This window comes from Argiope bruennichi, chromosome X2 (genome assembly GCF_947563725.1).
Source record: "Argiope bruennichi chromosome X2, qqArgBrue1.1, whole genome shotgun sequence".
In the NCBI taxonomy this organism is placed as follows: Eukaryota; Metazoa; Arthropoda; class Arachnida; order Araneae; family Araneidae; genus Argiope; species Argiope bruennichi.
The window spans coordinates 79,356,830-79,384,799 of NC_079163.1; the positions used below are offsets into that span (position 1 = coordinate 79,356,830).

General features: G+C 30.1%; 1 protein-coding gene across 4 annotated transcripts in view; it reads right to left on the bottom strand.

Moving 5' to 3' along the window:
* LOC129961037 (tyrosine-protein phosphatase 69D-like) overlaps positions 1 to 27,970 on the bottom strand; it is a 409,760-nt gene that overhangs the window by 14,773 nt on the left and 367,017 nt on the right. The window contains exons 13-25 of one of the 4 annotated variants that reach the window (XM_056074833.1): positions 25,719 to 25,830; positions 22,048 to 22,145; positions 18,148 to 18,260; positions 17,729 to 17,819; positions 16,469 to 16,545; positions 14,916 to 15,050; positions 14,685 to 14,813; positions 14,333 to 14,487; positions 13,946 to 14,081; positions 10,848 to 10,997; positions 10,639 to 10,732; positions 10,197 to 10,273; positions 8,706 to 8,837 (exon numbers count right to left, since the gene is read on the bottom strand). In XM_056074833.1, the coding sequence (XP_055930808.1) occupies positions 8,706 to 8,837; positions 10,197 to 10,273; positions 10,639 to 10,732; positions 10,848 to 10,997; positions 13,946 to 14,081; positions 14,333 to 14,487; positions 14,685 to 14,813; positions 14,916 to 15,050; positions 16,469 to 16,545; positions 17,729 to 17,819; positions 18,148 to 18,260; positions 22,048 to 22,145; positions 25,719 to 25,830 (1,499 nt within the window). Of the gene's footprint in view, positions 1 to 8,705; positions 8,838 to 10,196; positions 10,274 to 10,638; positions 10,733 to 10,847; positions 10,998 to 13,945; positions 14,082 to 14,332; positions 14,488 to 14,684; positions 14,814 to 14,915; positions 15,051 to 16,468; positions 16,546 to 17,728; positions 17,820 to 18,147; positions 18,261 to 22,041; positions 22,146 to 25,718; positions 25,849 to 27,970 lie in introns of all 4 variants that reach the window. The other 3 variants (XM_056074832.1, XM_056074830.1, XM_056074829.1) reach the window with 3 other exon arrangements.

A 27,970-nucleotide genomic window follows, 5' to 3' on the forward strand; every position in this document is an offset into this window, starting at 1 on the left:
AGAAAACATGATGTTAAACGTTGCAATTTTATAATAAGTAAATACATAATATAAATCTACAAAATTGTAATGACTTTATTAACAGCACTTGTGAAATAAAAAAAATAAAAAAAAATCGAGATATTTAAAATAATAACCGGTTCAAATCGTAAAAAGTAACTATCCCTCCACACCTGAATATAAAGTTAATATACAACAAAAGAATACACAATAAGCTGATTGAAAATACATTATATAATAATTTATAAAAAGGAAAACTATTTAATTTCTGACACATGCAATGAAAATTTAATTCTGAATTGGAGCTCATGATTTATAATTAGTTAATATAATTTTGTGGTGAATTTTACCTTGTTAAATGGAACATTAAAATTAAAAATAATTTTTATTTTCTTGCTGTTAAATAATTTAATAGAATGTTACTATTAGATTTTAGAATGGCTGTAATTTTTATCTTTCATTTACTAAAATATTACTAATAATAACCGATTAGAATTTCATCAAAATATTTTGCATTTATTTTCTTTCATAGTTTAATAATTTTGATTGGTATACAAATTATTGGATCACACGAATACTCTACAACACTCAAAGCATATTATATGATTTTATAACCACTATAATAATAGACGTGTCAATTTCTGAGTTCTGCTTCAAATGAAATCTACATATAGATAAAAAAAATTTGTGCTATAAGCATTATTCAGTCATAGTTTTTAATTTTCAAGTATATTAAAAGAGAAGTCACTCTTTATAACAAAAAATTGATTAATTTTGAGATTGGGAATCATCAAAAATTTCTAAAACGTTAATTATGCCAATTTATACAATTCAATAGAATACATAACTGCACTTCAGAATAACTTCTTAAAACATGAAGAAAATACAGTACTTTGAGAGTTCTAGATCTAATTCATTCAAATTTTGAAAATTGGAAAATTTTAAAACACATATGGTTCTGAACCTTTTATATCATCTGGGAGTTACAAACTAGTCAACAATAATGTGAAGTAAATCATTCCAAATCGGGAAATTTTTGTAAAAATGTTTGATAAAATAAATCTTAAATGATTCTAAATGCATTTTATCTTGATGTCGTAATGTAAAATCTTACTTTATATAAACAATTTCCATTGAATTATTATTTTGGAAAACTTTACAATTCTTGATATGTTTTGTTTTTAGTTACTAGGAGACAGCATGAGAGAAAATATTTATTTGACTTATATTTATACGGTGGCATTTCCAATTTCTAAACGAAAACAGGCAAGACAATTTGGAGTGATCAATTTTAAATTCCCATTCGATGAGTTAAATTGTAGAAGATAAACGTATTTTTGGAGCGGATTTTGTTTTGATAAGTACTACGCTAGCGTTAGCAAAAAAATACAATACACTTCAGTCGAAAAAGATTGGTCCATGGGATTAAATTGCACAGTTTACTATTAATTTTCATTACACACAACCCCTAAAAAATCACACCAGTAATTGTAGAATTACATACCTTCTACGAAGATGAAATGTTTATAAATGAAGTTATTACTATTTCATCATTTAATATATCTACATGAAGAGAAAAGACAGCAACTTTGGAGAAAATTCTAATCAAATTTTAGTTTTGGATTAGAGATAGTGTTACAACCCCTTATCTTTTGCAAAATAATTTTTTTATTATTTCATTAATTAAGTAAACAACGTACAAACTGATTCTTCAGAGATTTTCGAAAGCACTTTATTGTTTGTTTCGAACTGGCATGAACGAGAGCAAGTGATATACACGGATATGATTTTCTAAACCTAGTTTGGCAAATGTGAATGGTCCCAAAATATTTAATCTTTCATTCCCTCATGATATTTCACTTTAAAATAGACTAATAAAGTTTTGTATCCATAATGCCTTTTAAGATTACCATCATTAATACTTGTCTGCCCCCTGTTACTATGGCACTGGGACAAGACAACATATCCTGATTTAAAATTTTATTAAATCTATTATTTCAGAGGCTTTTTCCACCCTTTTCCAATAGATATTCAAGAAAAAATTCCACTTCAACGCTGCCCTTTTCAGGACATTTCACAGAAAAACGACTTAACTCCAAAGTGTCATCGCGCGTGATAATACTGTTACAAATATGAAATGTTGCTTCCCAGCAATACTGATCGTATGGTTGCGAAGAGACGTTCACATTCTATCTGGACGCCAAAGGGAAAAGCAGGAATTCGACCCCCGGCCTTGGTGACTTTGGCGACAAAAATTGGCATCACGAATTTTCAAGTAAAAACTAGTTTCGTTGCGAAGTTTCCAGAATAGGACCGGAGCATTGGAGAACTCTGTGACGTTACATCCGGCCTTCAAGGTGTAAATAGACAGGGCCGCTGATCGTCGGAGAGTTAGTCTTTCGGAGTGAATGCGATTATCTTGATTGCTTTGCAAACTGAGTGATTTTGTTCGGACTACGTCTGTTTAAAATTGTGGATTACTGTTTATTTTGTGCTGCAAATTTGTGCAAGTACGATTTTTGTTGTCATCTGTGCTTCCTGTTTTATTACTTTTAAAGAATAAATTACTATTTTTCTAGTATCTTGCTTGTCGGACTGTTCACCTACACACACCGGACAATTTTTGTAACATTTGGTGTCAGAAGTGGGAGTTATCTGTTGTGTATGGTGTAAACGAGATCTCAGGCTAAGATGGCTGATAGCGGTAATAGTGAGTTACTGGCTCTGTTGGCTGAGATGAAGAAATCTATGGAAGCTGGACAAGAGCAGATGAAGAAAAGACAAGATGAGATGAAGCAAGGACAAGAAAGAATGGAGCAGAAGATGCGATCCGGACAAGACAGAATGGAGGATATGAAAGTCGGATTGCAGAAAGAGATGCGTTCCGGTCAAGAAAGAATGGAGCAGATGACAGCCGGATTGGAGAAGAAATTGGAATCTGGACAGGAAGAAATGAAGAAGGAAATTAGAGAACACGTCGAGGTGCAAGTCGAAGGGACGAACATGTTAACGAATGTATTGGACAAATTGAAGGAGATGTCCAAAGTGTGAAAAAGGAAATTTGAGATGTAAAAGAAGAGGTAGACAACGTTCAAGGAAAGATTAGCGTCCTGGAGAAGAGACTTTGTGATCTTGAGGAAAGACCAATCAATTCTCTGCCAAGTTCAGAAGTCATGTATTCTAGACCAACAGTCAAACCCTTGACATTTGACGGGAAGACGTCCTGGTCTGTTTTTAGGACTTAATTTGACGTAGTGAGCTCTTCAAACGGATGGACGGATCGCGTGAAAGCTAGTGAACTTGTGGCATTTCTCCGAGGGTCTACGGCAGAGGTTTTTCAAGGAATTCCAGCAGGAAATTTGACGGAACTAACGACTATAGAAAGAGCCTTAGAATCCCGATTTGGAGACAGTCACCTTACACAATTTTATAGGACTGAACTGAAGACAAGACGGCAGAAGCTGGGTGAAAGCCTGCAAGTATTAGGAGCCGATGTGGAGCGACTAATGAGCCTAGCCTATGCCGAATGCCCTCTGGACATTCGTGAAAGTTTAGCAGCTCAGTACTTCCGTCGACGTCATCAGAGACGAAGACACGCAACACTCAACGAGGTTGATGGATGCCAAAGACTTGAAATCCACTCTGGCATATAGTATGAAATATGAAGCGGCAAGAACTGTTTCCAAGGCCTCCAAGCATGTTAGCTCTATAGAGGTGGAGGAAGATTCAGAAAAGAAAGAAGATAAATTTGAATCTCTATTCAACAGGTTGGAAAAATTATTGAATAACTGTATCACTGAAAAGAAGAATGTCACTCGACGGAACCCAAATGTGACTTGCTGGCAGTGCAATAGAAAAGGGCCCTTACAGAGGGATTGCCAAGCGATTAAGCCAAACCAGGAAAACTAAGCCAAGTCCGTCTTGTGGGGCGAAGGCTGCCTTTTCTAAATAACGGCCCTGTAGAAGGACTGAAAATTTCCGCACTGAGCGGAAAGAAAAATGGACTCTACTTGGAAGGATCGATTTGCGGTATTCCATGTTTGATGTTAGTGGATACAGGTGCGAACGTAACTCTTTTAAGAACCGACTTAGCACATAAATTGAAACAACAATTTATCTATACGGCTCCTAACATCTCTTTAACGACAGCCACTGGTGAGAAAGCTAACATACACGGAAAGTTGGATGCATCGATTGAATGTGGTTCCAGACGATTCCAACACAAAGTTTACGTGGCTGATATCACCGATCCATGCATACTTGGTCTGGATTTTCTTCGAGAATTCAATTTTACGGAAGACCTGGAAAGGAATGAGATACGGACAGGAGAGGAGGAAATTCCTTTGTTTTCGGCAAATGTAGAATTTCCAAAGTTGTGCTTCGTATTTGCAAAAGAAAAGACTAATACCAGCAAAATCTGAATGCCTCGTTCGGGGAGTTACTAAAGTTTCCGAACAATTCAGGAATGCCGTAACGAATTCTCCTAACCAAATCTCTGAAAAAGGTGTCCTTGTTGCGGCCACACTTGTCGATTTAAAAAAGGAAACCATCCCAGTCCGAGTTCTGAATGTAGACAATAAATCCAAGACCATGGACAAAGGAGCTGTCATTGCGTCATATGAAGCAGTGGTTGATATTGTTGCTCGTCCTCAAGAATTTTCTGGAAAACAACCTATCCAGTCGATCTTGGAGAATATTGAAGGACTTAACGAAGATTAGCGAATAGCTTTACAAAAATTGCTTCAAGAATTTCAGCACTTGTTTTCCACATGTGACGCTGATGTCGGCCGTTGTAATGTGACCCAGCATAAAATAAATACGGGAGATCATCCTCCAATAAAACAATATCCAAGACGTTTGCCTTTTGCAAGGAAGGAAGAAGCTGAACGGCTAGTTAAAGAAATGGTTGACAGCGGAATTATCGAGGAATCGTCTGGACCCTGGGCTTCACCTATTGTCCTTGTTAAGAAGAAAGACGGATCAACACGGTTTTGTGTTGATTATAGAAAACTGAACGAGATTACGAAAAAGGACAGCTATCCTTTGCCTCGAATAGACGACACCCTAGATTCTTTGAATGGAAGCCAATGGTTTTCGACATTAGATGTGAAAAGTGGATATTGGCAGGTGGGAATCCAACCTGAAGATAAAGAAAAGACAGCCTTCACCACCGGACAAGGACTTTGGCAATTTAAGGTAATGAATACCGTTTGGACTTTGTAATGCACCTGCGACTTTTGAAAGATTGATGGAGACCGTGTTACGTGGACTTCCATCTGAAGCCTGCTTAGTGTATTTAGATGACATTATAATAGTAGGAAAAACATTCGAAGAACATTTGAGTAATATTCGTAAAGTATTTCAGATATTGCAGAAAGCCAAACTTAAACTAAGCCTTAAGAAATGCAAATTCTTTCGAAAGGAAGTTTCTTACCTTGGACAAGTTATTTCCTCCGAAGAAGTGAAAACCGACCCAGAGAAAATTAAAGCAGTGGCTGATTGGCCTCGTCCAGAGACAGTACACGAGCTTCGAAGTTTTCTTGGACTGTGCACCTATTATCGTCGATTTGTAAGAAATTTCTCCACAATAGCTAGACCTCTTCATAAATTAACGGAAGCAAAATCTAACTTTAATTGAACAGAAGATTGCCAGAAATCTTTCAATAGTTTAAAGCAGGCACTGACAACTTCACCTGTTCTGACCTACCCACGGACTGACGAAAATTTTATTCTGGATACGGATGCCAGTAATGAAGTAATAGGAGCTGTACTATCCCAGAAAATTGGGAACGAAGAGTTTGTCATCGCTTACTTTAGTAAGAGCTTGGGTAAGCCGGAAAGGAATTACTGTGTCACCCGTAAAGGACTGTTAGCCATTGTTAAATCTATAGAACATTTTCATCATTACCTCTATGGACGGAAATTTCTTTTGAGGACTGAACACGCTTCCTTGAGATGACTTTTAAATTTTAGGGAGCGTGAAGGCCAGGTAGCTCGTTGGATTCAATGGCTTCAAGAATGTGACTTCGAAATCCAACATCACAAAGGAACTTCTCACAGTAATGTAGATGCCCTCTCCCGTAGACCCTGTAAAGTGAGCTGCAAACATTGTGTGAATGCCGAGAAAAAGTTTGGATTGGAAACGGATATTTCCGTGAGAGTTCTAACAACTACAGCTTCTGATTCTTGGTCTTCAAGTGATATCCAAAATGCTCAACTGGAGGATCCAGACATTTAGTTAATTCTGGGGAAGAAATTAAATTCGGCCGATCAACCATCTTGGCAGGAAATCGCTCCGGAGAGTCCTACAGCAAAACGGTATTGGGCTCTTTGGCACCATTTCATCTTAAGGACGGCGTTCTATACCATAAGTGGGAGAGTGAGGATGGAAGCTCTTGGCGATGGTAGCTTATTCTCCCGAAAAGCCTTATTCCAGAAATTCTGCGAGAGATTCATGACAGCGCAAGTGGTGGTCATTTTGGTGTCATGAAAACGTTAAATAAAACTAGAGAGCGATTTTATTGGGATCGACTTCGAACTGACGTTGAGAAATGGTACAGAGAATGCCACGCTTGCAGAGCCAGAAAAGGACCCCAAACAAAAACTAAAGGTCGCTTGCAACGTTACAATGTAGGTGCTCCGTTCGAAAGAATGGCTTTGGACATATTAGGGCCTTTTCTTGTGACGGCAAATGGCAATCGATACGTCCTAGTATTAATGGACTATTTCACGAAGTGGCCAGTGGCGATCCCCATTCCAGATCAAGGAGCCTCGACCGTAGCTGAGGAACTCGTTCGTAGCTGGATTTAGCATTATGGCGTGCCTATGATATTACATTCAGATCAAAGTACAAATTTTAACTCTGCGCTCTTTACCAAGCTGTGCAAACGCTTGGGAATTCTGAAAACTCGTACTACAGCGCTACATCCAGAGTCCGATGGCATGGTTGAGAGGTTTAACCGAACGATTTTAAACCATTTGTCTTTATTCGTTTCGAGGAATCAAATTGATTAGGACATGCATTTGCCACTTTTTCTCCTCGCCTATAGAAGTGCTGTTCACGAAGCGACTGGATGGACTCCGTCAGAGATGCTGTTTGGCAGAACGCTTCGACTGCCCTGTGACATCCTCTTTGGACGTCCGACAGATACGCCTTCCTCGCCGAATAAATACATGAATGACTTAGAGGTACGTTTGATTAATGCGTGTATGCTTTCCAGAGAGCGAATAAAACTAGCCAGTGAAAAAATGAAGACTCGTTACGACTCCGGGGTGACAGAGCACCGATTTAAGGAGGGTGATTCTGTATGGATGTATAACTCAAAGCGACGGAGAGGACTCAGCCCGAAACTGCAACAGAACAGGGCAGGCCCCTACACTGTCGTCAAGAAGCTAAATGACGTTGTCTACAGAATTCAGAAGTCGCCGAATGCTAAACCGAAGGTCATTCACATTAATCGGCTAGCTCCATATCAGGGGACTAACCATAGTTGTTCGCAATGAGATTGCCAGGACGTCAGTCTTTAAAGAGGGGAGCAGTGTTACAAATATGAAATGTTGCTTCCCAGCAATACTGATTCCCAGCAATTTGATACAAATTTGGCAACGAAAATTGGCATCACGAATCTTCAAGTAAAAACTAGTTTCGTCGAGAAGTTTCCAGAATAGGATCGGAACATTGGAGAACTCTCTATGTGACGTCACATCCGGTCTTCAAGGTATAAATAGACAGAGCCGCTGATCGTCGGAGAGTTAGTCTTTCGGAGTTATCTTGATTGCTTTACAAACTGAGTGATTTTGTTCGGACTACGTCTGTTTAAAATCGTGGATTACTGTTAATTTTGTGCTGCAAATTTGTGCAAGTACGATTTTTGTTGCCACCTGTGCTTCCTGTTTTATTACTTTTAAAGAATAAATTACTATTTTTCTAGTATCCTGCTTGTCGGACTGTTCACCTACACACACCGGACAATTTTCGTAACAATACCTTTTCATTTGCCTATGATTCCCAAACTCATTAGATACCTCGGTTCTCTCTTATTACTGTGCAAAGATAAGTAGTAAAAAGTTTCATATGCCACCCAATTTTAATTCAAATTTCTACAAAAAGCTTCATTAATTTTTGGAGATTTTTCTCATTTAGAATTAGAAATGCATATTTAAAACTGTACTTTTGCAATGTAAACGATTTGCATAACTTTATTATTTATACAGGGGAAATTTCATCTCTTAATTAGTCTCTACTTTTAAAACATTCTTTTACAGCAAATTTTTCAAAAAATCCCAATTACATAACCTATATCAATAAATACTTTCCAAAATGCCTTCATATATTTTAAATGTTTTATTTTCAAATTCATACTATAAAATAATAAAATTAGCCAATTATGCGAACAAATTTGGTTATTCATTTCAGCCCTCTAATTTTGGATGTAATAATAATTAAAATTGCTTCATGATTTGAATACCGTTAGCAAATTGGTTTTCAAATATTAGATTTTACCTAATATTTTCTAGAGTTTCGGTCACTACGATTCAATGTTTTATAAAAAACAATCTTCATTTTTTATTATTTTGTATCTGTAAATGACAACGTTTCATAACTGGTTGGTTTTTTAAAGAAAATCATTGACTAAGTAACTAGGGTGTTTTTTTTGTAATCAAAGTACTGTTTTATATGTAAAAAAAAAAAAATTGCAGCTTACTTTGCCTTCGCCGATTTCGGATAACATTACTAGAGTTGTAATACTTTGTTCTTTTATCATTCTCCAAAACTCGATTACAGTAGATTCCAAGGGATCTTGAGTAATGATGAATGATAAAGACCTATCATAACCCTAGTTAGAAAAAAAAATGAAGCATATGCGATAAAAAATATACTAAACAATATAACAATACATTGAAAAGTTAAACTCTAACTGAAAATAAGGTGGTTGGAGCATAAATACAGTCATAATTACGTACTGACAAAGGGAAATGCCGATGAAGTAGAAAAAGTGAATTACTAGTCTTTAATTATGAATTTTTGTGAAAATAATAAAATTATCATTCTTTAAATCCTACACATTCACTCACAAGACATAATGGGGGTTAGCTTCGTAACTGGGAAATTTTTGGGTAGGAAGAATTGGGAAAATTTTAGAGCATTTTTCTCGCACATCAATAGTAGATATTGATAGAACTCGAATTTCATGCTTTAACACATGTAAAAGTGTGAAATCCTTTATATAAAAAAAAATATTCCAATTTAATATTCATCTTAATGTAATAAACGAACAACGGAATAAAAAATTACGGTAAGAGAATACTTAAAATAATGCATTAAGTTTAGGGAAAAAATTTGTATTTAAAAGAAGAGTCGCAAAATTATAGTTTTATTAAAAAAATGATGCAAAGCTTTTAAAATTAAAAAAAAACTGCGTTTCTTGAAATCAAATTTAAGCAACCTTTCTGTCTCTTTCAGTTAATCAGTTGCGCTCTTATGAATACGGAAATCATTATATACGTCATTCAAAATGCCATATTTTTTGCTTATACTGTCCTTTGCATTAATACATTTGCTTATATTGTCATTCATAATACCAAAATTTATATTTTAGTTAAGAATATCTTATAAATGAATTCAGTTTAAAAAATAATTTCGGATTACTTTTTTGATTTTAAAATGCTACATTGTTTTATTTCTTTTGAAAGGTTGTCATCCAAATACGGTATATTTTACAGTAATAAAGGAAATTATAGTTATCTGGAGTTAATTTACCATCTAATATCCCATATAGATATAAAAGCTGATTCTCGGCAAAGAAAAAGGATGCCAAAACTAGAAAATTAAAATTAGTGAAAGTATTCGATAATTGTTTAAGAATTACAAGAACAGATAATTCTTTAATTGTCAGTCTTGCCTGAAATCTGAAAGTTCATGTCAGTTAAAAGTTTAGAAGTTCACTCATTAATTATTGAGTATATCTGTATTTTATACAATGCTGATTACCTATATTACCCTCTTTTCAGCGAAAGTTTTTAAATAAAAATAAAATTCTTTCATATATACTGATTAATTATAATTATTAAATATATAATTTAAATATGATAAATGTATATTAATTAACATTCATTCAATGTCATATTGAAAACTGGAATATAATAAAAAATTTGTGGTATTTAGTTAACTGAACAACTAATTAAATATAACCTACTTGAATAAATGATGCATTTATGTAGGAAGAATGGTCTCTTGAAGGAGATGGAGGTAAAATTACTCGGTTAAGATCATCTGCAAGAAAAGTAAACTAGTTCATGGTAAAACTGAATTGACTCATTTAATGTCAAACGATGAAAGAAAAAAAATAGTTATAAAAAGCAAGTTCACTTACTTGTATACCAGAAGACTGATCAAAATAAGGTTAAATGACCCAAAAATTTATTATAAAAAACAATCTTACCGCTCATTGTTATAATTCTTCTGTCATATAACAGTGGTAATATATAAGCTATGGTAGTTTTATTAAATACTTTTTACATTTAAAATTAAACAAATGAAATCAACAAAATGAAACAAACATAAAATGATTTCAAAAGATAACTGAATGAAAACAAACATATATATATTACCATACAAGCAGCAAAATATATACTTACAAGGAATGATAAAATCATATCTATTTTTTCCAACATTCATATCCATGGTTCCAACACAACATGTTTTTGGATCTTCTATAACATCACTCAATTTCTAAAATAATTTAGTGGCAGAAAATGAACATCTCTCATGAAAAATATTAAAAACTAATGCATTATTAGTAAGTAATCTTACATAGCATTAGTAAGTAATCTTGCATAAAATTTACCTCAAATTCAATTGCAAGACCTGTTTTATCTGTGTCGCCAACTTTTTCTTTCAGTAATTCGTAATGATCCCTGAGATGCCTAACTTCAATTTCTGTGTCGCCAAACTGAGCATGTTCCATTAATGCTCGATACACAAAAATGTATTGTTTCTGAAATGTATATAAACACAATTTTTCATATAATAAAAAAACATGTATCGTTTTAGACATTAATAAAGCCTATGGTAATTAATATTAAGCAAAGATATTAATAGTTAAGAAAGAAAAAAAAATACAAATAAAAAGTTGTGACAGGTTTTTTTTTCTTTTTTTTATAGAAACATAATGCTTTTACATGATGCAGTATTTCTGAAATATAAAAAATTACTTCAAAGAATGACTACTAATAAATAAAGTTTGTTTCAGTTTACATAGTTATGCCATGAAATTTTTCAATTCACAGAATCTACTAGGAAAAAATACAAAGTGAAATTGTAATTAAAAAAAAACACATATTTATTCTTAATTTTGCTTTCACACTAGTTCAACAAAATTTTTCAGCCTAAAAACCAATAGATGTGTTCCTGCAAGACTACTCTCTACTTTTCGGATTTTTTTTTCCTTCATTTTTTATCTTTTAGCGTGGTTAATTGGCAGTTATTGTTACATGAAACTAAAAAGAAAGGTCGGAAGGTTTATCAGTGACTGTTCTCTGTCGATTACAAGTATCTATCTTTCGCTTAGTGAATCTGAACGCAATTGAAACGTCTTAGAAGATTACTTTAGGTTGCTAACTGTAACAAACGTGAAGCACAAATTCTCTACCTTCAAACTGCCTGTTGATGAATGAATTCATACAATTTATCAAAAAAAATTATATTCATTTGTCACCGATTTCGAAACACTTGCATAAAAATTTTCAAACAAAACATTTATTGCAACAGTTTAATGGCAACTCAATAATAAGAATGAATATAAAATATTTATCGGTTTCTTTACGGATTATAGATTAGTATAGATGAAAACACGTGGTTATTTTATTATATTTCACAAATTAAAAAATATTCAAGCAAATACAAGCGCTCATAAGTTTAGAATGTTAAAATGATCCGCTCTAATCGAGCTTAAAGGCTAATTTCGAAACTGTGACATAATAATATATTTCCTATTGGAATAAAAGTTCTAAATAATATTTCATGTTAGTTTGGTACATACATGCATTTCTAAAAAAAATTATTACACTCAATATTTAGCTAGTCCAGTGGTATTATTAGTTCTATTTAGTAAATTATATTTGACATATTAACATTTTATCAAGAAAAAGTTCAAGCTGCTTTAAGGAAAAGTTTCTGCCATTAAAATTGACGGTGTTGGGAAGCTTTGGATTTCATTAAATAAGGTCAATCAATTGCCTCCTTAAGGTGACCATTAAAATGGTATAAAATAATAATATTTAAAGCTTCATAATTAGATCAGTTTTGGTTGCAGAAGTGTGGAGCTTTGTTTAAAATATGTGTCAAATACATTTTGTATATAATGAATAGGATTGTATAAAATTTTAGTCTTCGTAAATTTTTCAGAAATCTATTTATTGACTCAAATCATACAATATATGCAATTTTGACATAAGCATTTTTTTTTCAGTTAAAAGTGTATGCCTATAATATCACTATCGGTTTAGAAATTTACCGCTTGACTGAGTAAAGAGCATGCCTTATATTAACATTTGATAATTGCATATTTAAAGGAACAGAAGAAATCAAATTTTAAATGGAACCTAAAAGTTTACTTTTCTTTTTGCTTATAAAATGAATCAGAGTCAAAATTTATTCTCAAGGTTTTATATATTTTTTCCTGTCACTTTATATTTTTCAAAAAACTTTGAACAAAAATGTTGAAATACAAATTCTTTAAAACTTAATTTTAATAATACTGATCATTCTAACATTCACAAGTTGCCATTTTTTTCAAAAAAAATTTGAGCAAGCCTCCTTGAGCATGATACAAAACGCATTTTATATACAGTCTACAAGAATAAGTTATGCAATCATATAAGATGTCAGAAAATATATGCAGCAATTATAAAATATAAAACCATTTCTTTTATTTACGTTAAATTACTCTTTAAAGTTTTAAATTTTCTTAAGTACATTTTAGCAATAGAAGACAAATAAAATTTTCTGGAATATTTCAATTTAGCTTCAAATAATTAGTGGCTTATTTACGAAATTCTCTGTATTGACATTGAATGAATTCAAGTTTTACAAAAAATAGAATGCAGTAATATGTTAGGTTAAAATCAATTTACTCTATTGGTGATTGTAAGCACGGGAGCTATTATTTTTTAAAAAATGTTAACTATGATAATATTAATAAATCATAAAGAGAAATTCATAACATGATTGGAGAAATTATTAATAGCATTTTAGATCAGAAATTAAACTAAGAGATAATATTATCATAATCCATAACATGAATTTCAAATCAAGCACATCAAATAAAATTTAATTTTCACTGTCTCTGAAAAAAATTGTTTCACCTCTAAATATTTTTAAATACAAACAGAATTTTTGTTTACTTTACAGAGTTTTCTGTACGCTTATATTATATAATTAAATTTTATATACCTTCATTAATCTCAGATTTGAAAAATTTTCTTTCTTTCTAGATTTATTTGCACAGATTCAGTCCAAATAACCAGCCTAAGAGTTGTCTAGTTATTATAATAATTAATAAAATACAAAACTTTGTATAGTTATAAAAAGACTCCCGATGTATTTTTTCGATATAGTTCAACTATTATTAACTAGAAATCTTAGTTTTAAAATAAAGAAAGATGGTAATTGTAAAGCTTATTCTACTACAGAATGATGCACACAACAATTAAAATAGTATTAAATATATATGAAAATCGAAAAATATGTGTAAATATTTTTCCAATACTACAGATCATATATTAAAAACATTATTGTCAGGTAGTCAAGAAAATTTTTCTTTGAAACTTAAGAATAATATTAAGATGTATAAAACATTAGTTATAAATTGCAACTTAATTTAATTAAAAAGGTTCGTATAAAAATATGTGATGGTTTTTAATGAAAATGTAAGTAAATACTCACTAAGGATTGTACTAAAAAGTTTCTTTGATGCCTCAAATTGCTCACATGCGCGAACACGTCGATACGACCTTCATCTTCTAATTGCTGTAATAGACTATCTATAGCCACAAAAGTGCCAGTTCGACCAACACCAGCACTAAAAAAGTAATATTAAGTGATTTATAACCGAATTGCTTCTTTTAATGCATACAATTTTACATTTTGTTTAGAAAATATAAAATATCCACACTATAATGAATCGTCTAAAAACTGCATTAGCATATTAGCACTAATAAATTTTTTAGAAACCTCAGACATTGTGCCCGATTTAAAGGTATACTTGAATGTAATTAAAAATTGTTTTACAACGAAAAAAAACTAAACTTATTTTGACGAAATTATACAAACCTGCAATGGACTAGAAGAGGACCCCTATCTGAACAATAATGTTCATTTACACGTTTTATAAAACGAAGCAACCAAGATGGCTGCTCAGGAGCAAGAAAATCTTTCCAAAGTACAAAATGAAAATGTAAAACTTCTCTTTCTTCAGTCAAACCATCCTGAAATTATAAATAATTAATTTTAGAGATAACATAGTAAAATGTATTGTTAAATATAATACATTCAAAAATATCAAACAGAGATTAACAATGAAGTCACCCATTTATAAATAAAAAGTGCTTCATAACAAAAGTGTAATATTGCAAAACAACTCTAAAATGAACGAATAAAATTAGTATCAAGTTTTGAATGATACCTTAGTAAATTCTACTTGAAACCTTCTTACTATATAATCTGAATAACGCTTTGTGCTCAAAACTGTTATAACAAACATTTTCTCTATTTCCTTTGCAGAATTTTCATTCCAATACTGAGCACATTTAACCTAAAAAAAGAAGATATAATTTTCAAAATTCATTTTGAATATTATTAAAAATATCAAAATGGCTTAATCATTAGGAATAGATAATTGAGAACATCATTTTACCTGTCCGTGCTCTTCTATACCAGTAAGCATAACCACAACAGTAACACGATGCTCCCATAACATTCTCCAAAAATCAGTAACAGTTCTGTCAAGAGGTCCTTGAGCACAAATAAATGTTTTTCTTCCTTTGTAACCCTGCCAATAAAAATAAAAAAATGTATCAAATACTTACTCGATGTTATTTTATTGAAATTCATTTCTGCAAAATTTCAATTTTATTTTTCTTTAGCACACCCGCTTAACTTTTTGAGTCACACATGATTTTTAATTATAAAAAAAATGAAGGGAAAAGTTTATTTCGACACCAAACAACCTTAAAAATAATAAAACATAATTCTTTTTTAACTGGGTAGGACATATACAATCTCACCACTTCACACCTTCAAAATTAGTACAAAACCTCAAATAACTTGTTTTCCATTATAAAACAAGTCCTCCATTCATAAGAAATCAATATATTTCGTTATAAATCAAAAATTCACAGCAGTACAATAATTTACAGATGTTTTTGATTTGCATAGTTTTTTTCATTTACTTATACATTCACTGTTGGTGCATAGAATGATCGACTGAATGCAAAAAACTTAAAGAAATATTAAAATGTAAGACTATGAGTAACTTCAACTTTTCTAGGTGGGTCAAAATACATCTCACCATGCATAAAAAGGAAAGTAAAGAGAAGGACAGTTTATAATCTTTACCGACCTTTACTAGATTCTAAGAAAAATTTGACACATTTACTCAGACTTTAATCTGAATAAATATTATTCAAATAAATATATTCGACACTAATTTATATTGGATATTTTCATAGCGATGTTATTCACTCAAAAGTAGTCACAAGCGAGCAAACATTATCATTAAACAATTAAATCTAAAATTATAAGTAAAATGCTCTACTTCAAAAATATGTTAAATATTAAATCGATACGTTATATTATTAAACGATTTGTTTCAATAAATTCATCTTGATTTAGAATTACATGATACAAATTCATAAAACAAAGTAATCAAAATTAGCCAATGCGTAGCTATACATCTCACTATTAGAATTTCATACATGTTGGAGTATTACCTGATTATTTAGCTATGTTATAATTTTCCAAATTACATTCATTTCTGGATCAAAAAAGATTTGTAAATTAATCAGAAAAGAAGCAAAATTTGTTGTAAAAAATTTCTTATATTCTCAGCTAGTACCTTTAATTTGTTGTAAAAAGTTTCTTATATTCTCATCTAGTACCTTTATCTTCGACATTCATTAATATCTCCACAAACATGCTTACAAGAGTATATCCTCTATCATTTAAAAAAAAAATGATACTAAATAGAAATGAAATGTAATATTTTTAGTAATAAATGATAACGAATACTTCATTGGGCATGTATAATTATGGAATAGCACAATAAAAGAAATATTTCATTAAATATCATAATGCAATTATAATACCGATACAAGACATGCTACGTTACAAGATAATGGATCAATTTGAAAGCACACAGGTTTATTTCTTTACATAACAAGATGTAATGAGTAAAGAAAAATGTCTTACTTCCACAAAATTAGCATTAATATAATCTGAACCAGGAATACCATCTATAACAGGCAATCTAACTCTTGTTTGATCATCTAAAATATAAAAAGATATCGTTTAAATCAAAAATAAAGTTCAATTATTGAAACAAATGCAATAATTGATAATGGCCTAATGTGAATTTCGATTGAAAATATATTTTGGAAGATCAAGCAACATCGGTCTTTGTTAAACTGAAAAAGGATTTTAAAGAGTCTCCTAATTTAAAATTAAAAGGCAATCGATCTAATAAAGCTCATACATGGATAGCAATCCCATTAATATCCAAGAATTCCAAAGAAAATATTTATAATTTTAAATGATAAATGAACAAGGAACCTTGAATAAAGAACATTATGACTGTGTTTCTACTGATACTCTACAACAGATAATTATTGTAGTGCTTTCAGTCATGTTGGAAAAAGAAGGGTTTTTAAATAAAAGACTCATTGCTTAAAAAATTCAAATCATATGTCTAAATATCTAGCTAAATGTTCAGATCAGCATAAACAAATATTATCCAGGAAATTGCATTTTTTCGACTCACTTACCAGCTATGTTTTACAAAAAACTATTCGAGGAGTATACGTGATACTCCTCGAAGAATTAATGTACCTCTAAATCCTCCTGCACCTATGCCAATGGATTGATCGCTTTAAACTTAAACGACAAAATTCAGCTTTTTAATAATTGTTTCAAGATCAGTTTTTTTTATTGGCATGCTAATGAATATAGTATAGAATTCATATACTTATTTTACGAAACAGGAATATTTACACAGCTTTTAGAGATCAGATGACATCAAAGCAAATAGGATTGGAAAAATAGTTTTTTTTTTTTTCTATTTAAAAGCATTTATAACTATCTTCCTCCTCTCTCAATTTCGGACATATGTAATTGAAATACGCATTTAATAAATACCTATTTATAAAGGATGGTTTAATACATTCAAATTACTTTTTTAAAACTATTTTTCAATTTTGGAATTTAGTTCACACTATGATCACAAGACATTGTTACAAAACTAAATTCAATGCAGCTTTTATTTATTTATTTTGTAAGCTATGTAAGCGAAAGTCAATAAATATACTATTAAAAATGTTCAAATTTCACAAAATTTATTATTTTAATGAAACTGAATACGAGTATGCAAAGAAACTTTAAAAAATTTCTATTTTTTTTAAATCTTATTATTTAATATCCCCATAATTTTTTTATTAATTCCAACAAAATACTTACAAGCTTTAATATCCGGATAGCGATTTTTGTTCAAATTTTCTGGGGCATCTGAAGCATGAGTTGTCCTATCTTTAAAGCTATCAGGCAGTGCCTAAAAATAAACACATTTTCATGCATAAATAAACATTTATACGATAAAATTATTTCAAAAGCAATAAAAGAATGGTTTCAATTATATATTTTTTGAAAGTTAACATTGTTATGTACAATTATTCCTGATATCGGATTGGCAAAACGCGACATTGCTTATATACGCTGGATATTTCTTCTCACATATCTTGGAAATGTTAGTTGAAGCTTCTAGAATGATTAGTGATAAACATTTCTGTAAAAATAATCCTAACGAGCATTCATTACAGACATTAGTTAAATCATGTAATTCTTACACAAGACTTGTTTTTGTTGGAGATGCTACATACCTCAAATTCACTTTGAAAAAGTAAATCACTATCCATATGTCTTTCAATAAATGCAGCAGGAAGCTCTTCTGCAGATATCGGTCCAAGTCTAGGAATTTTAGAAAGTGGTCCTCCTATTTTATAAAAAGAAATATCACAGTTAAATGAAAGACGTTACTGACAAATAACTTGACTAGCATGCTGCATACAAATCATGTTATATATTCTTTATGTATTTTAAGAGATTAACGTAAGTTACTACTCTAAATAATAATTTTTTTGATTAATCAAAAATGGGCGGAAAATGAGAAGTCATTTCCAGAGAGACATAATTTTTGTACTCATATAAAACGATAGTTTCCGAATTACTTATTTATAATACTAGAGAAATTTTATTTTTTGTGTTTCATTCATTCTCTCACTAAAAGCTAAAAACGTTTCATAGCTAAACACAGGTAATGATTTCCATCTATAAATCATATATAAATATAGTTATATAGCACAGCTAATATTTAACAAACTCTTTAATCAAGTTTTTGAACAGCGTCAGTAAATATTAAGGTGACTTGAGTAGAGAAATATTACGTTCACAGAGCATAAGCGTTGATAATGTCATTGAGATATATACCGCCTTTTTCCTTTCTAATACAATATATATATATATATATATATATATATTTGTTTATTTAGTAAAAGATCTCTTTCAGAGACAGAAAAAAATATCTAAATCTGATGGAAATGTTAAATTAATAATTGGTACCTTATGGAAGAAACAAAATTTGGTAAAATAAAAATAATAAATTAAAATGTAATAATACCTGCTTTGTTTTCCTACATTGTTCATATGTAATACTTAATACATAACGGTATCTAATTAGAAGATACAGTTATATCAGAAATCCCTAATACTTAATGTGATTTGGAAACTCTGTAGTTAATACAAGGGACGATTTTTAAGAAACTGAACAGTTAAGAAACAACTTTGTTGGATATGATAAAATATGCATAAATTTAAATAATAGTGTTTCAACCACTACATCATTATAAAACGAAATTAAATACATTTGGCAAATTTCTTTAAACTGATTTATGATGAATTCAATATATATATATGTATATATTGTCGTATTTATTTGCATAACTATTTGCATCGCACAATTCGTAACAGAATTACACTGGTCTGTTGCATCTTTACAGGGTGCGCGGGAAAAAAATTCGGACAAAATTATTGCATCATAGAATAGAAATTAACTAATTTCTTTTTAATTTGTGAATTCATTTTTTCTCTAACACTTTAATTATAAAATATTTTATAATATATCTCAATTTACGCATCGTTTTCGGGCTTTTTGACAATGTCAAGCAAAAGATCTGCTATTTTAGAGTTGTTTAAGCAAGGAAAGCAACAAAGAAAAATCGTTCGTTTGCTTAATGTGCCTCGGCAAACAGTGTCTAAGGCAATCTTCCGTTTCAAAGAGCTTAACAATGATTGTCGATATTAAGGAAAAGAACAAAAATGTACGGTGAACACTTCCAATAATCGTAAGGCCATCAAAAAGCGAGTTCAATGAAATCCAGGCGTTTATGAGAAAGATCGCTCGGGAAATGGGAATAAGTGAGTCATCAGTGGAGCGAATGACAAAAACAACATGACTAATGCCTTACGAGTTCCAAAAGATTCCACTTCTCACTGAAGAAAATGCGCAAGTGAGCGCTGGGAGAGATTCCTTTTCATTGATAAAAAGCTTTTTAAGGTCCAACAAGCTCATTACTCCCAGAATAATAGAATCTGATTTGTAGACGCTCCAAGCATCTTAAACATCACCAACATCTAAAGTCTGTCATGATCTGGGGCGGAATTTGTGCAAGCGGCAAAACACATCTGGTTTTTGTGGATGAGGGCGTTAAAATAAATCAAAAAGTGTACACGCAGGACATTCTAGAAGCTGTTGTACTTTCGTGGACCAAGACGCAATTCGGCAATGTAAAGTGGAAGATTCAAAAAGACTGCGCCAGCTCACAAGGCTAAAGAGACCCAAGAGTGATGTAAGGCTCAATTTCCGGGCGTGATATTATCTGGAGAATGTTCACAACACTCGTCAGGTCTCAATCGCACAGATTATAGTGTATAATCCACTTCGGAGTCTAGGGCTTGCACTAAACCACACAAAATTTTGTACTGAGGCGGGAAATGGTTAGATTAAAGGTAAAAGACTTACGGCCCATTTATGACAACTTTAATAAGCGTTTGCGCCTCTGTATTGCTGTAAAAGGCGGCCACTTTGAAAACAAATCTATTTATTAGTAAAAATCTACAACTACTATTATTATTAGTTATATTTTGTTAATTTATTAATTTCTAATTAAGTTATATTAAAAATTGTTTGTCCAGGATTTTTTTTTTTTTTTTTTGCCACACCCTGAAATATATATATTTTTGGGCAACATAAAAATCAATATTTGCTACACCATTGATAAATAAGTATCCAATTATTAATTTTATTTTTAAATAGAATAAATTATAAAATATTAAGTATCTTTGATTAGAATTTTCCGTTTTAATAGTTTAAGAAGGGTTCCCAAAGTTTGTTTCCATGCAATATGAAAAATCCATCATTTAACTCTTTTCAAAATTTAATGGTTCACTCTACTAGTTTAAAGTGTTGTTCTGTAATTAATTTCTTGACATTTCATTTTATTTGATGGCAGATTTAAGGTTGGAACAGGTTTTTTTAGCATGAAAAACAATCCAAACCCCATGTTGCGAAAATAAAATCTCACCCTGAAAATGTTTGGTGAAAATTCCGAGTCTTTGTGATGTTAACAATATCTTTTCATTTGCATTGGCAATCTAAATTTTACGAATAGTAGGATCTTTTGGCAATATGAAACAGTTTTGCTTTTCAGCTTTTGCAAATGCATACAGCATCCGACAATAGCAAAATTATATATTGTAGTAATTTTAAATTTATCAATAAAACAATTATATTTAGTTCAGAAAAGCGGTTAATTAAACAGTAAAATAGAATAACACAAATTACGTTTCTGAACATTGAATCATTAATATAAGTTAATATTTTTTGATTAATGGCCAAAACAGATACTTCACAATAAAATGATGAATACTGCAAAAAGTATAAGAAATAAAAATAAATGTCCTGCCATTTTCACTAGGAGTGTCAGGAGACGAAAGGGAATTTTTCAAAAAATCATCACTATATATGGTGAATATTTTTTAGCGAAACCTATAAAAACGCTTAATAAAAAAAGTTTTAATATTAAAGGTAGCATCTTAAAACAGAATAGGCTTTTATTATTACATTATTAATGATCATGCAAAAAATAAAAAAGTCTTGGTCCTTAGAGGATAATATAAATTTCAAACTCAAATCAATAATGCAGCATCTTGCACAGTTTTGTAATTTTTGTTTACTTTAAGGATAAAAAAGTTAACATTTATATCTTTAAAAAATGATATTTCAGTTAAAAGACAAACTTAAACACATTCTAATTTTTTTTTTTAAAAAAAAAGGGAAAAGAAAAAGGGTTTTAGCACTGCAGATTAAAAATAAATATATCCGATTAAATTGGATATTAAATCCTTTATAAATATTTGTCAGAAGCACTTTTAAACACTGAATATTCTACAATCATTATCATGCTTATATTATTAATAAATTCCTTTAAATGTAAAATTATACTGTTTCAGATAAATGCATATATCCTATGATCGTCTCCCTATCTTCCAATAAAATTCAAATCATGCCCCCCCCTCCTTTTTTTTAATAACTGAGGCAGAGTACAAATATTACAAACAAGGATAAAAATTTCAATCATGGAAAAATAAATCACAGCGTATTATTAAGAACAAATGGGCATATCATAGTGAAAAGAATTCACTAATAGTACATTCACCTTTACCTCGCGGCAAATGACCATTACGATTAATAGTTCTGAGTATCAAAGCTGTGAGTCCTAAACGCTCGCCATTTTCTAAATACTGTGGTCCATGTTTATTCCTGAAAGAAAAACAAGGTGCCATATTAATCACGATTCTTTAATTAAAGACAATTCATTTCTATATGTAAAACATATTACAGGAAATGCATGTCATATATTTCTTTAAGTATGGCTCTGTAACCAATAAACAAGAGACTCATTGAAACCAATTAACTGCTTAAGCATTTGCAAATATTTTTTTTTCATACAAATTCATTTGTCAGCAAAATTAGATTCTTTAACAAAGTATTAATGCTCTTGAATATATTAAATGTTCATTGCAAAAATTCATGTTCAATTGGACGTTCATTGAAAAAAATTCGAAACGAAAATATTAAAAGTCTGCATTTTTTTTCTCTTCATTAATACAAAGCTAATGGTTTTTTGTTTTTTTCAGATATTTGAAATATTTCGAAATACCGTCATCAGTTTTATAGAAGATAGAGAATTAGTTTTAAAACTCACAGCAAAATTTATAATTTTATATTCATTATGGCATTTCAAAAATTTCTCCAATAAAATATTTTTAATACTCAAATATAAAATATACATAACTTGATTAAAGACATTTTTAATTACTTTATTTTCAAAAAATTTATAAATTATCATTAAAACATACTATTTGGAATTTCTTATTAGCAGCATTTGTTTTACAAGTTTGATTCAATTAGGTAAAAAGGATTCAAATTAATACTGAGTAAAAACTACTAGCATAGAATGTTACACTTATAGCAAATAGCATTTAATATCTTCAGTGTAATGCATTCCAATTTCTATTACTTCAAATCCCCTTATAAACACACAGACACTTCTAATGAATAAAAATAGCCATTCAGAATTTGAATAAACAACTCCACATTTTGAGTACAATTTTTTCAAAAATTCTGCTGCCCAAGTTTGGTAGATGGTACGTCAAATGTTTTCAAATTTACAAAACTATTAGAACAAGAAAAAAATAATCCTGCGATATATTTATGTTAACAGACACAGCAGAAAAATATATGTAATTACAAATTAAGTATTTGGATAAATAAAAAAAATTAAAGCGGCAGATATCTTTGAACTTAATAACAACAATAAATTTATGTATAAGACTTCAAACGAGTTAGTACACTGAAATAATAATCGATCATCTGAGAAAAGATAGGCTACGACTTATATGGCATTGAATGATAACTAAATCAGAATTATCCGAAATTAAATTAAGAATTCTTCATAAACATGAAATACATATTTTTAAAGCTTCTATGTCATGGACACTGTTAAAAATCTCAGAGCATGTCAGAAAAACATGTTAAAACAACTGACAAACAGAACAAGCCTTAGCACTAAGCCTACTTTTCTGGTGAGAAAAAAAAAATTACTTCATGGACGATGCGATTACTTCATGCGATTCTTAATAACTGAAATGACAGTGAAAATCTTAAACTCAAGGGGGGGGGAGAAGAGAACTAAAAATAGTAAGGATTATGGCTTTGAAATCACGAGATTTTTTGTCTATGCCTGTAAGATTTCTAAGGGATTGTTTCTAATGGATTATGAAGATATTTTAAACTAAATGCATTAGCAACCCAAGTTTATTCCGCTACTGCAGAACCTAGAGAAAAAATTTAAGTCAGTATGAAAATTCGTAAAAAATTTATGCATTTCCACAAAACAAAATCCATATCTATATAGCTGCATAGACAGATAAAAAATGACACACAATAATTCTGGACACTTGTCAACATTACGACAGCGCAACATTAGTAAATTTGTATTCGCATCCAATTATTAATCCAAGATATTAGTTATCTAGCCAAATTCTCCTCATTAGCGGGAATTTTAACTTTCTGCATAAATTTTAAGAAAACTGCGGCTGAGGCCCATCAGATACTTTTAAATACTTACGGTGAGTCTGTTCTAAGGGGAGAAAAAAAAAAAAAAAAAAAAAGCCGCGAGTGGTTTCAATGCCTCAAGAGTGACAATTTTGAAGTAGAGGCCCGGAATGGCGTTGGAAGGGAGAAAATTTTTGAAGATTCCTAACTAGCGGCATTACTGAATGAAAACTCGTGCCAAACGTAAGAATACGCATCAGACTGATTTCCAGAAAGTTTGAATACATGCTATTTGGAAAAAAACCAAATGCATCCTTCTGTTGTTCAGAATATAATATGTCAATCGCCATGTGAAGCACGAGTTTCTCACTGGTAATGCATTTGTAATAGATATGAATCATACGTGCTGCACATGAAATCTTTTACTTTTTTTATCCATAGGCGACAATTCATACTAATCACATAAATGAATAATAACTAATAAAGCATGACCAACTAAATAAAATAAGCTGATTGGCTTTAAGTTTATGACAAAGCGATCTCTTCATCAAATTGTATATAATTCATTAATCTCTGGACGCTTTACTTTCCTACAATAATCCAGTAACATTACCCAGATTTCTAATTCCTCATTTTTCTTTAAAAATATTTTTAAAAACTATATGTTGAATTAAAAATTCTGGTATGAATAATTTCATATTATATTATACTTTCTGTTTGCTCTTTACTGTGATGCTAAAAGTATACAATTGCAAATAAACAATAGGCACAATAGTGTTTTGAATCACGTATGCGTGTCTGCTTAATTATGTTGATTTAGGAAGCCACACGAGGTGAGCTTACTTCTTATTCAAAAACATTATTTTGACATTTTTGTCAAAAAAATAATTCTGTCAATAAAATGAGTCAACTATTTCCCCTAACCCAGCAGACCCAAATAATTTCTTGTTTCGTGGCGATTTAAGTGGTAACCAATTAACTGCGGAATTTATTTTTTAAAGTCTTTCAAATCCTCCTTTTTACAAATATACAAATACAACTCATATACAAATGGCTGCATACTAAATTTTGCAAAATATAATAAAGCGAATAAGATTTCATTTTTATGAGAGAAAAATTACAAATCGACAGCTCCAAAATGAAGATTTGGATTGACATATAAACACATCAAACGCACTTAATTGGTGCAGCATAATTTTATTTCTGTTCTTAAAGTGACTTGTAGCATGAGAAATAATTTTTCCAATTGTAATTTCATTAATAAAGGCACACAAAATTTGAGCATTATTTTAGGCAATAAAATCTGTAGAAAAACGTTAGGTCTTTAGAATGAGTATCATTTTATATAGCTATTATATAATAATTATCTTGAAAAGTGCTTTTGCCATTCTATTAGAAGTCTACTAAGAAAACTTTCTAAGAGACTAAATGGTTTGTACACAAAATTATGCTATTTCACCTGTGAACCGTCCTCTACTAAAATAAAACATTATAGACAATATATAAATTATTATGAAAAACATGGCATAAATGCTTTAAATCGAGACCAATCACGTCTTTTTTTTTTACAGTTTTAAAAACGCTAACAATCTAGAAATAAAGTAGTGATGACAAAATGTCACACAGGCACAAATTAAATATCGTTTTTCAATTCGATAAAAATTCTTTGTATGGTATTAGTTTGTTGATTTTCTTCTCTGCATCGTCGACACATCATCCACTTACCACACTTAATTCTTTTAACCATCGATACAAAATAAAATAATTCCAACTTACCGTAAGAGATAAAGAGCCAGACCTAAAGCTACAAACACCAATATGATACCACAAATTACTCCGAGTATGACAAGTATTGGACTTTCTGTAGAAGTTGGTGTTGGTGGAGAACCTACAGAGACAGTGCAGACTGCATGCATAAATAAAACCTTATGCTTTACACACACACCTCTTCACTCGCTGAACATATATATTACAATAAAAATATATGAATAATAAAAGTAAACATATATAATTTCGAATCAAAATCATAATAATTTTTAATTAAAACATTTCTGAAATATGTTCTTCCAATAATTAATTTGAAAAAAAAAAGCAATTCTATATTAAAAAAATGCCTAATACATTTTCAATTTCTTATTAAAATCATCATCCTCTTTTCAGCAGCGCAAATGCTGAGTTTAATTCTAAGTGAAAACTAATAGGACTTTTTTCTTTAATTCGTAGGAAAAATAATTTTAATTCCAGTGTCATTTAATAAAGTATAAACAGAAAAATTTTAAAGTACAGTTGCTTGTAAAATTTTGTCAGAAGTGTGATACATTTTATAATACAAAAGGAATTTGTTTTATACAACAGATCTCATAAAATTTATTGAAAGAAAATTCCTTAACAACTTAATTTTTGGATTTAAGCATTGCTTCCTTTATGTAGGGTAAAATTCACATAAATGTTTTACAAATTTTATGCAAGTCAGAATGAATATTATCAAACTGTAAATATCTTTATTGTTTAAACTGCTATAAAACAAAACATAGAAATAAAAAAAAGAAAGAAAGACATAAGAAAAAAAAACATCGGCTGCAATAAAAAAATTTTTTAAAAAAATTCCAACGTTCACCTCTTAAAATGTTTGAAACTTAATGAGATAAATGAATGTTAGACTTGTGGGCAATATATATATATAGTTATGGATAAAAATACAGCAATGATGAAGTTCTTTTAAAAAGTAAACAAAAAAAATCTAAGAAACCAAAATGGAAAATGATAAAATGAATATTTTTTCATAAAATATTTGTAAAACTAAGATTTATATTTAAAATAAAAAATAACAAAAGAAAAATCAAATACATAATGAAAAATTATTTAAAATGAAGTAAAATATAAATTGTACAAAGTAATAACAATATTAAGTGGAAGTTAAGTTTAGTTTATTATTCTCATATAGTGAAATTTCTGGAATTAAAATTTATTTTATAGAGTGAATGAAAATATTTTCTAAATATTCAAATGCATTTTTAAATCTTATAAGAATTCATACAACATTAAGAAATCATTTACTTAAGTCTAAATATTGAAATGGTAGCCAAATAATGGTGGAAGAGGGAATTCAAACTCAAAAAAATTTAGATTCATAAAAATTAAAAACTAACTGAACCAAAACTGTTAAACAGCGTTTAGAAGACATTTCATCCTCAGATATAAAATAATTTCAAGGGTTTATTTATTTGTAAATTTTGCTTTAAAATGTTTTTATACAAATATTGCATGGGGAATTAAATGTTTTGATATGTAAAAACAGCAGAATTCATTTGCGAGTAATGAATTAATATCGAAATTATTTTCATGTTGAATTGTTATAATTTAGTTTTGATAAACATTCTTCTGTTTAAAAAAAATTACATTTTAACATCAAGCTCTACATCATTAGATTTATATTTTTTCTCCATAGGCCATAAATATAGAAATTTTAGATATTTTATTGTTTAAAATTTCTCTCAAATAGAAAAAAAAAAAAAAATTAAAACTTTTTTTGTAAAAACTTACACATAACATTTCCTAAAAATAAAAGGAAGCACAAATTAAATAACAGACTCAAAACATTTATATCTAAAATTGTAGAAAGAATTGCAAAAATATTTTGAATGCTAAATAAATATTATTTTGCTTTGAAACTTTTACAGTGCTTTAAGAAATAAATGTAAATGATATAAACTCTGATATTAAAGAATTAAGAATTTTTCTTCTAAATACATATTGTTCAAAATATTCATAGAATGATACACATTACATAATTTTATTTCAAATTATACTGAAAAAAATATAATTATCTATGACAAAGAGTAAATGAAATTGAAAGAAAAAATAATGTTTATGTCGAATATGAATAATTTAAACTGTATAAACATTTTTTTATTTATTTTCAACTCATGTTCACTTTTTGAATTTCATATGGTTGATGCTTAATTGAGATCAGCCAAATAAATTTAAACTAATAGCTTTTTTGCTGAGGATCAGTACAAAGAAAAAAT